Here is a 9,904-nt window from a genome sequence, read left to right as displayed (position 1 = left end):
CTGAAGGACCACAGTAAGGCAGCCGTGGATCTGTAGCCACCGTAATTGTAGTGACATTCCTGGGGGATGGAAACCTCCCTCTCCTAAAGAGAGAAAGTGGATCCTGTATTCTCTATCCCACAGTGAGGGTGAGAGGATGAGCGAGCCGAGTCCCCGTTGGCACCAGCTATGCCCACACCGTGACACCGAGGCACATCTGAGTGCTGTGACGCCCACCGAGGGACAGCAGGGATTTAAGCGGGGTCAGTTCCCTGCTTCCCTCCAGGCTGCCAGGGACTGAGAAACGCTGCCATGAGCAGCTACACCATTTTAGCAGCAACAGGTGCAAGTACGGCCCCGAGCCCCCCTAAGCCGGCTGCTGCTATTGGGCTGTCCCCCCAGGAGGCCGCAATCCCGCCGATCGGACCTGTCCGGGCCTGCTTTGGCCCAGGAGAGCGGGAGTGAAGGGAGTGAGGAGAGTGAGAGTGAGGCCGAGCGGCCCCGCCGTCACCATGGCTACGCGAGGACTGCCGAGCCGATGGATCAGGCAGTCCGGCGGACAGCCTCGGCGCTGACGCGAGCTGGGGTCCTCGGACGCTATAAATCCGTGAGGCGGAAGCGGCACCGCCTCTTTCGCTGGCGGCGGGCGGCAGTGCCGGGGTGAGTATCGGTGATGGCGCCGGGGCCTGCCGGGGTCAATCCCCGCCGCCGGCGGGGCATCGCGGCGGGAGAGGGCCGGGCGGGGGCCACGGGAGGTCTGGCACCACTCACCGGGGCGGCCTGTGTCTCTATTTGCAGCAGGAAGCCGGGCGGGAGCAGCACCCACCGAGAGCGCCATGGCCGAGGAAGGGTGAGTGGGGCCGGGGCGAGAGGAGGGATCGCGTGGGCTGCGTCTCGCTTGTCTGCGCCGCTCCGTACCGCATCGTGTCGGGCCGTGGCCTGCTCAGGCACCGCCGTGCGTGGTTCCTGCAGCAGAAAGGCAGAGAGTTGGAGCCTGTGGAGTAGAGTGTGTGTGTGTGCCGGCCTTCTCTGTGAGGGAGCATGGGGAGCCGCAGCTGGCTGCCTCGCCCGGAGTGTTAAATATCTCCTGTGTATTTTAAATTTGTTTTCCTTTTCACCGTTTATTTCCATGTATTTATTTTATCCTGGCCTTTTTCTCTGTAAATTCTGGTGGCTGGATGCTTTTGCTTATAGTTGTAAGGTGTTGGTACGATCAGAGCAATGTCTGTTTTCTCTTTAGCATTACTGCTGGAGGTGTAATGGATGTTAACACCGCCCTGCAAGAAGTGCTGAAGACCGCACTTATACACGATGGCCTCGCTCGTGGTATTCGTGAAGCAGCCAAAGCCTTGGACAAGTAAGTGTTGATTGCACCTTTTGTCTGTGGTGAGTTATGAAATTGGGCGAGGTACGTTGTGCTGAAGTATGTTTGAAGACGTAGAATGCTCAGCAAGTTTAATTGAAAACTTGTGCAAGAGCATTTTTCTGCCAGGGAATTTATTTTTTGCTATGTGTGTTTTAGGCTCTTTAACTGTGGTAGTGAAATACAGATGGTAAACTCAGTGCCTCAAGAATAACAGAATCTAGTATATTATGTTCTTGTAACCCTAGTGCCATAGGGTTTTGTGGAGTGATTTTATGAAGAAAATTAAATGATTCTGGCAGCATGTAGCTGTCAAAATCTGGGGCACAAGAATCCTGGGTCTTAACAAAATACAAATTCTTGTCAGAATCTTCTGAGAGTTTTAACTGGAAGAGTTAATATAAGGCTTAATCTGGAAGAGTTCATTTAGGTTTTTTAAAGATAGTGTAAAATCATCGCTTGCTTTTACTTCTTCACTAGCTTTATTTTTTTATTATTATTTGTTTCAGCTGTAAAAAATTTTGGGACAACATCAAAACAATATTAAACTTGTAATACATGTGTCAACCTTGTTAATTAGGAATGGTTTCCTAGGAAGGTGAAGTGCTGTGTATCAGTACATAATATAAACCACATGTGAGAATAAACAGTGCTTAAACACAGTGCTACAGTGTTTGGGTGATGACTTCAGATCTTTGTCGGATACCCCTTCACTCTTGTGAGTGAGAACAGCAGTCTGACAAACCTGTATGCAAACAGCTCCAAGGCAAGGTACCAACTAATAAAGAAAAATCATAACTCAGGCTTTAAATACATTCGTGTGTGGTGATTCTTGCTTGGAAGTGTTCTAGTGAAACTCGTGATGAAAGATGGCCATAGGTGCTTTGTTTGCAGTGGTCAAACTACTTTAGGTTATGCATAGAAGACCTATTCAGCTCTCTTTGTTGTCAGGTGTCCCTTTGGTATTAACATTGTACCACAGTATTCAAAGATCCTAATTAGAATTGGGACCCTCTCATAGCATCTTCATTGAACGTAAGTAGTAAAGATTGTTCTGAAGAGCTTGTAACAACTTGACATGGAAATTGAAGCTTTTAACAGTTAAAATTCTGATGTTAAATTACTGTAATCTGAGGTAAACAGTGAAAAGCAACTTGTTACTTGGTTGCTTTCTAACAGTGGCAAGGGTTCCTTATGGGACTTGATGTTTATCCATTCACAACACTGTTTTTTCCTGTGGCTGATACTTCATTTAGTGGAATTTTTAGAAGCTTCTGTAACTGGAATAGAATCTTACTATAAATGTGTGAGTAGTCTGGCTTGTGTATGAAAAATATAAAATGAAGTAGACATCAAAAGTATATTTAGTATTTAGAAAGACAAAAAATTCAAAACCAAATAAAAATAAGTGGTTGTCCAGAAATGCATGTGCTGAGTTTTGTTCTTCATGGTTTTGATGACTGAAGTTTAAGCAGCATCTGAAGTTAGAGCTCTCTGTTCTCATGTTTTTTAGACGCCAAGCCCACCTTTGTGTCCTGGCTTCAAACTGTGATGAACCCACATATGTAAAGTTAGTTGAAGCACTTTGTGCAGAACATCAGATCAACTTGATAAAGGTGAGAGTCAGAACTTCACACAAAATTTGGGAACAGTTACCTTGCTTGAAAAGTCAGCTGCTTGTTTCAGCTGAACTTTTGAAGCACTATATAAATTCTGTATATGATTTATCTAAGCAGAATTTCTCTGAGCAGCAAAGATTAAGTTCTGTGCGACTGTCACAGAAGCAGTAGAAAAACTGAATAAAAATAGAATTAATTACTGTGTCCTATCACAAGACAGTTAATAATGAAAGTGGTTGTGGAGCTTGGGAGGACTTCGGTGGTAACTTTCTCTCTTAAAATAAAAGCTGTACAATGATGACACTTTGGCTCCCTCTACTGATAGCTGTGAGGAAAGCAGCCATCCGTTACCCAAAATTTCTGAGAGTACAGCAGCTTTTTGCGGAGCTCAGTAAAGTTGTAAGTGTCTGGTTCTGAGGTGATGCAATGTTTTACACACAGGTTGATGACAACAAGAAGCTGGGTGAATGGGTTGGTCTCTGCAAGATCGACAGAGAAGGAAAACCTCGCAAAGTAGTGGGCTGCAGCTGTGTGGTTGTCAAAGTAAGACGATGCTAATTATAATTATTTCCTGACTTTAAAAATAAACAGTAAAGAGCAGGATGCTCTAGGTATGGGGCTTTTAAATAGAGACCTCTAGATTTTAATTTTATTTTACATTTTAATTCCTTTCTGTTTTTGCTGAAAATAGCTGCTTCCCTGTTCTATATTTCCCTTTATTTAAAGGGACATTTTGTCAATAGTGTCTTTAATCTGTTCTCACTTGGCAGTAAGCATTAAAGACTTTTTAAAATAGAAAATTTTGCTTCAGTAAATGCCAGTTCAGTGTATCTGCTTAACTTTACAGTGTTTTGCAGAGCATGTTTTAAAATGACACTGGTAAAGAAAAGCCACAGTACGAGCCTTAAAGACTTTGTAGTCTTTGAGGTCCCAAGAGATGGCTACATCTTCTCAATAAAGACTAATGCCTTCTGCATGTGTTTTTGTACTTTTAGTACTGTTCCACATACGTTTTTTAAAGGGTTTATTTGGATCCATTTAAAGGGTGTTAGGCTTGACTGAATTTTTATTAGATTATTGTTAGATTATTGTTTATTAGAGAATGAAGGGAAAGCAGCTGACAAGTTGTGGTTACTTGTTTGGAACTCTGGAAATATTTGGAAATGCCTTGAGAGAGTCAGAATCTCTTCTAAAAATAGATCGTGAAATATTGAATGGATCTATGTTATTAATGAGTGTTTTTGTGTTACAGGACTATGGCAAGGAATCTCAGGCCAAAGATGTCATCGAAGAGTACTTCAAATGCAAGAAATGAATGGAAAATAAATTCTGAACTTGACTTGTGTGTGTGTGTGATTAGTGGGTGGGTATCTAGAACAGTTCTTTGGGTTGCAGATAACATCAAGCAATGTAAGGACTTCACAGGTCTTGGTGTAGCATATTGGTATATTAACTGTTGCCTGGCTAAAAATCTAGGAGCAATCCCTGCCATTCCTATTCTAGGGTGCTTCTGTTTTTTCAGGCCCAGAGGTTGCCATCTTATGGAACTTCCTACAGGCTCTCAGTTCCAACAGTGCTGACAGTTGAGTACTGACAGGGCCTCACAGTGCCTAGGCTTGTGTTTCTGCAGTGTTTCTGAGGTGTTTATAGAATGCCTCAAGTACTGCTGTTTGTGATGAAAATTTGGCTCCTCTGCTCAAACGAGTGAAGAGAATGACTTTAACTGTGACCTATGACCCAGCTCTTGTGAAATATTGCAGGCATTTTTTTAAATACTATCTCACATTACACGGGGAACTTACTTGACATAAGGTGTGTTTTCTTGCTTTCTTGCCTCCATTGGTCGGTTCTGAAGCAAATTGTGGGCCGAACTGGCTTTGTATTTCTCATGTACTTCTAGGTCTGACTGTAGGAGTTCTCAGTATTTAAATTAGCCAAGTAGTTGGAAGTCCCACTGCTTAAACAAGGCAGTGTTGAACTCGTGACTTGCCCAGTGTCTCTTTCCCTAGTAGTTGGATGCCATACAGAACTTATGCTTTTGTTAATTTTTTTTCTTTTTGACAGTAAGGTAGGATTGTGACTGAGCTGAGGATTACTTTTCTCTCCTCTAAGTTCTGTGTTTTCTGTGGGGCAGCTCTAAGCAGTCAGAAGTCTCCATTATACTGATAAGATGTGAATGAATATGTGGGACTGAGCACTTGAAGTGAGAATGCATGTGTCTGCCTCAGGCTCTAGGGATTCAATTTTTGTTAGTTTCTAACTCCTTTTTAGGTATCCCCAGTCATTAAGTAGTGAAGAGGCAGCCCTCTTTTCCAGCTACTGGACTCAGATGCACTTTCTTCCAATTAAAGGTCTTAAAATGTCTTGGTTTTGGCCCTGACAGAGCTAAAATTCACCCATGTAGATAGGAACTTTAGTTGCAGCTCTTGCTCCTTTAAATTACTGGAGCCTTCTAAACACTGAGAATAGGAATAATTTATAAGAGTATTTTTTTGTGTATGGAGTTGGAACATCCTTGAAAAGCTGTTAGCTGAGTGTGTTAAAGTGAGGAAAGGAGTTTGGGAGAAAATAAACCCTTGCAATCCAGCTGCCCCTCAGATGCTAGAGCTGGACACAGTTGGGCTTAGATTGAGTGGTAGCCAATCCACATGACTAACACCACACTAGTAAAGAAATTACTGTGGTAATTATGTGCTGGAATTTGGTCCAGCTCAATGATGTGTCTTCCTACAAGATAAATGAATAGTGTGATTTATTAAAGTAACAGTAAGCGAGTTCTTTTTGGATTGCTGTTGATAGATAACTGTCTGCAAAAAGCTGTACATGCAAAAAATACCTAGGTTATGAGTACTCTATAGAGATATCCTGGGGGAGGAGGGAACCTGGCCAGAAACCACAGATTTAGGGATTTACACTATTAAAGAAACTCTACAGTGTAAAAGTGTACACTAGTGTTTGAATCTTACCCAAAGGGGAAAAGAGATGCTCAGGCAGTTGAGTGGTCCCAGAGTTCAGGGATGTCTCTGTGATGGTATCTTCCCTGCTAACTATTGACACTGTTTTACCTGACAGGTGGAGCTTGAGTCAAGCATATCTTTGCTGTGATTATAGACTCGTAGAATTGGCTGGGTTGGAAGGGAACTCGGAGATCATCAAGTCCAACCCTTGAACCACCAGACCATGGCACTGAGTGCCACATCCAGTCTCTTTTTAAATATCTCCAGACACGGAGAATCCACTACTTCCCTGGGCAGCCCATTCCAATGCTTGATCACCCTCTCCGTAAAGAAATTCTTTCTAATATCCAACCTAAACCTCTCCTGGCACAACTTAAGACCATGCCCTCTTGTCTTGTTGAAAGTCTGGGAAAAGAGACCAATGCCCACCTGGCTACACCCTCCTTTCAGGGAGTTGTAGAGAGTGATGAGGTCTCCCCTGAGTGTCCTCTTCTTCAGGCTGAACAGCCCCAGCTCCCTCAGCCTCACCTCACAGCACTTGTGCTCGAGTCCTTTCACCAGCCTGGTTGCCCTCCTTTGGACCCGCTACGGGACCTCGATATCCTTCCTGAACTGAGGGGCCCAGAACTGGACACAGCACTCGAGGTGTGGCCTCACCAGCGCTGAGTACAGGGGCAGAATCACTTCCTTGGACCTGCTGGTGACGCTGTTCTTGATACAGGCCAGGATGCCATTGGCCTTCTTGGCCACCTGGGCACACTGCTGGCTCAGTTGGTGGCCTCTGTGAGGGGTGCTTGCACTTTGGAGGTGGGTAACTTAAGGGATGTTGCATTTTGTCAAAGGGTGGCAGGTTGCTGGCCCAGAGTATCTAAGGTGCAGTTGGTATTGTTGCCACAGAGTGTAGCTGTGGTGCCTCCAATCTACACCCTTGGTGCAATTTCTCTTGGATTTAGAACACTTGCGTTCCCCTGGAAGGGCCACATCCATTGTAGTCAAGGTACACTGGTCGTATCTTTATGCTGTATCTTTCCTGAAAGAGCAAGAATGCAGGGTGTGAACCCTCCACCACCTCCCTGGGTATCCTGGTTGAACTTCACCCTTTCTGTGAAGTTTTTTATTCTAATTTGTTTTGTCTAATCTGTTTTTCTATTTTCATAATGCTATTTTCAGCTACATTCTAGGGAAGGAACTGTCTGAAATGGTGTTGGCAGCCTAATAGGGTTTGTGGTTTGTTTTTCCTTGGCTGGAAATTTTATCAGTTAAATTCACCAAGGGCGTTAGGGCCCAAAACTGGAGCACAGTACCTGGGTTTGATGGTCTGTATATTCCTGGGGTTGAAAGTAGTTTCTTATTTGAATGGGTGTCTGTAACAGAAAATCTATTTAACTGCTAGGAGGAGTAACATCCTTTTAATTCCTTAGCATCTCTGGATGAACGTGGCAAATGTGCAATCCATTAAGCTCTCCCATAGTAGTGGATGAAGATTTAAAAATCCTTAAATCCATATGTTTATATCCTCAAAAATTCAAAGAAGACTTTCCTAAGCCTCTGCAAGCAAGCTGAGCTTTTCCAGATGTTTGTCTTTTTGGCTAAAATACAGCTTTCAGATTTATTTTTTAACACAATTACTCAGGGCAACGGAGAAAAGACGTGGTCCCTAATTCACACGTCACTGATTACAAAGTGGGTTCAGGCAAGGAAATAATGTATAGATACTTCATAGATATGAGGATGTGAAGTTTCAGCAGGCTATATGATAAAATTGGAGTTGCATTAGCATAGGCAAACAACAGACCTTGGATTGATTTACTTATGAAGCAATCTGACCTTTTAAGTGAAACAATTTAGATTGAGGTCAATTCAAAGTGAGAAATTTCTTCTGGTACAACTGAAATCTAACAACTTGTGATGTGAAGCACTAATGCCAACATGTACTAGAGTTTCAGAGGGGACTTTTTATTACTTGCTACTTGGAGAAAATATGAAGGCTATCAGTGGAAGAAGGAAGAAATGCTTGTGTCCAGGTGAACTGAAATTGAGATTATTAAAGCAAAAGGAAGAGAACTCACTGCAAGGATGAGTAAAAATGAACGTGATTGTTGATTTAATAAAATGCTGAAGAAGTTGTCTGCTACTACTTCACCTCTGTGAAGAATGTGGAAAGCTGTTCAACCTGAAGATGTTTCCCTTTGCACTTCCCTCAGTGTGTATGGAGAAAGCTAATTCAAAGTTACATGTTGCATTGCGGCACCATCACTGGATTTGCTGTCCAACATTGTAGAGAAATTGTGTATGCTGGGTAAAGAAAAATGTTTTATGAGCATTCACAGCCCAGGTGAGACCAGAATAGTAAAGCCACACCAGTTTCAGATTCACACTGAAGGCAGTAGGGGAGATGCCTCTCCATGGATTTGGGGTTAGTGCTGCTTTATACTTCTGAAAGGAGCAGTGAAATTCCTTGTAACAAGTTGGGGTTTTTTAGGTTTTGAGCTTTTTTAAAAGCTGCATAGGCAACGTGCACACTGACTAGAGTTCTGTAAGGCTCAAGATTTGTTAACACAGTGGAATTTATATTTAGTTGAGCTATTAGTTGTAATGTAAGTAGACATCCTTCAGGAGTTTTAGGTAATTTAAACCTGCAAGCAATTTGAGAAGTGCTCAGCACACTCCAAGTGTTCAGCTTCACAGAATGTTCTGCTTCACACAAGTTACTTCCAGTGTGAGAAAAGTAACATTTCCTTATCAAAATAGTTTTTCTTTTTTGTTTATACCTTGGGATATTGAAATTGCTTCTTCAACAGTAGCTGGCTCGTGTTTCCTCATTGCTGTCAGGTATGTTAGTTAGCCCTTAGAAAAACAGGTTCAAGTAAGGATTGATGATGTCCACAGGCAAGTTTATTAAGCAACCTTCCTTTTGCAACAATTGAATGATACCTCTATGTGACTTCAGGGTTATATTTTTATTTTTAAAATAAATCACCTGATCATTTTACATGGCAATGAATATTAATACTAGGGAATGGCGACTCTGGTCCAATGTTTTTTCATTGCAACAAAGTCAGCACTTCCTAAATATTTTTGGGAGAAAGAATTGTGTTGAGATCTTAGGTTTTTTTTAATAAAGTCTCTTAGGTATCAAGTTAAGGGTTTTCCTGTTATGTTTTCTTTCCTGTAGCTGACCTCAGAACGTATGTTGGATTAAGACCCAGTTTACTTTATGCTGGTTATACTTATGACTGGCCCTAGTGTTTGGTATATTTTCAAAAACCTTTGAGAATTCCACCCAAACTTCCTGACTGAGGTAGACAAGTGATTGCTAGTTCTTCATACTGGAAGACCTGGCAGATCCTTCCCTGAGGCTTCTGCTTTCTAAAGAGGCTAAGTTTTTCATGCTTTCTTGGTGCATTTATTTTGCCCTATATGAGGCCTGCAGGATTTCAGATAAGACTGAACCAGATACTGGATTTTAGATGAGTGCAGTTGTGGCTTGATTTATGTAGCCTGAAGGACAACAGAAGAAATGACATTTTCTCAGTGATTTCAGACAGCTATATAAATACATGGGATTTTTTTTCAGGCACTGGTCAGCAAGCAAATGGTTATCTGCAGAGTCTTTTTTAACAAATTGAATGGATTTAAGTGGCTAGGATGCTGTTGTATATAATAATCCTACAAACATTCAGAATTTTCTCATGTATTGGCATTCTTTTTGAACAAAGGTCCACCTACAAAAAACCTAAATCCACATAAAATGCATCCTGTAGCTGACCTGTTGTAAATGGTATCTTTTCTGGTATTTAAACACTAAATAAATATTTGAATTTTCAGCCCCTGGGAACAGCTTCTTCCATTCAATTCTAAAAGTGTCTGGCTCAAAATCTTATATGAATAAGTGAAAACTGATTTGAAACTTACTAATTTGGATGAGCTTTTCTCCTCTTCCCATTCAAAAACAACTGGGGAGACCTTTTATAGTACTTAAGCAA

General features: G+C 42.2%; 1 protein-coding gene and 3 non-coding genes across 4 annotated transcripts; all 4 read left to right on the top strand.

The window, feature by feature from the left end:
• Window positions 1–592: 592 nt before the first annotated feature.
• Window positions 593–4,300, top strand: RPS12 (ribosomal protein S12). The gene is made up of 6 exons (XM_030447380.1): window positions 593–639; window positions 778–829; window positions 1,220–1,336; window positions 2,856–2,958; window positions 3,403–3,504; window positions 4,214–4,300. The coding sequence occupies exons 2-6, from the start codon at window positions 816–818 to the stop codon at window positions 4,274–4,276; spliced, it is 399 nt and encodes a 132-aa protein (XP_030303240.1). The 5' UTR covers window positions 593–639; window positions 778–815; the 3' UTR covers window positions 4,277–4,300.
• LOC115598174 lies at window positions 2,015–2,087 on the top strand. Its single transcript, XR_003987449.1, has one exon. It is a non-coding gene; the product is annotated as a small nucleolar RNA SNORD101 (small nucleolar RNA).
• On the top strand, window positions 3,248–3,334 carry LOC115598171. Its single transcript, XR_003987446.1, has one exon. It is a non-coding gene; the product is annotated as a small nucleolar RNA SNORD100 (small nucleolar RNA).
• On the top strand, window positions 3,776–3,910 carry LOC115598170. Its single transcript, XR_003987445.1, has one exon. It is a non-coding gene; the product is annotated as a small nucleolar RNA SNORA33 (small nucleolar RNA).
• Window positions 4,301–9,904: the final 5,604 nt, after the last annotated feature.

The sequence above is a fragment of the Calypte anna genome, chromosome 3 (assembly GCF_003957555.1).
Source record: "Calypte anna isolate BGI_N300 chromosome 3, bCalAnn1_v1.p, whole genome shotgun sequence".
NCBI classification, from domain to species: domain Eukaryota; kingdom Metazoa; phylum Chordata; class Aves; order Apodiformes; family Trochilidae; genus Calypte; species Calypte anna.
Note: the sequence above shows the minus strand (reverse complement) of the source record. Positions and strands in the feature narration are given on the sequence as shown.

Excerpts from the sequence above, each read along its gene's own strand:
- RPS12 (XM_030447380.1), top strand. Across the intron at positions 1,337-2,855 it reads GCAGCCAAAGCCTTGGACAA|ACGCCAAGCCCACCTTTGTG; the intron begins GTAAGTGTTGAT and ends CATGTTTTTTAG. Across the intron at positions 3,505-4,213 it reads GCAGCTGTGTGGTTGTCAAA|GACTATGGCAAGGAATCTCA; the intron begins GTAAGACGATGC and ends TTTGTGTTACAG.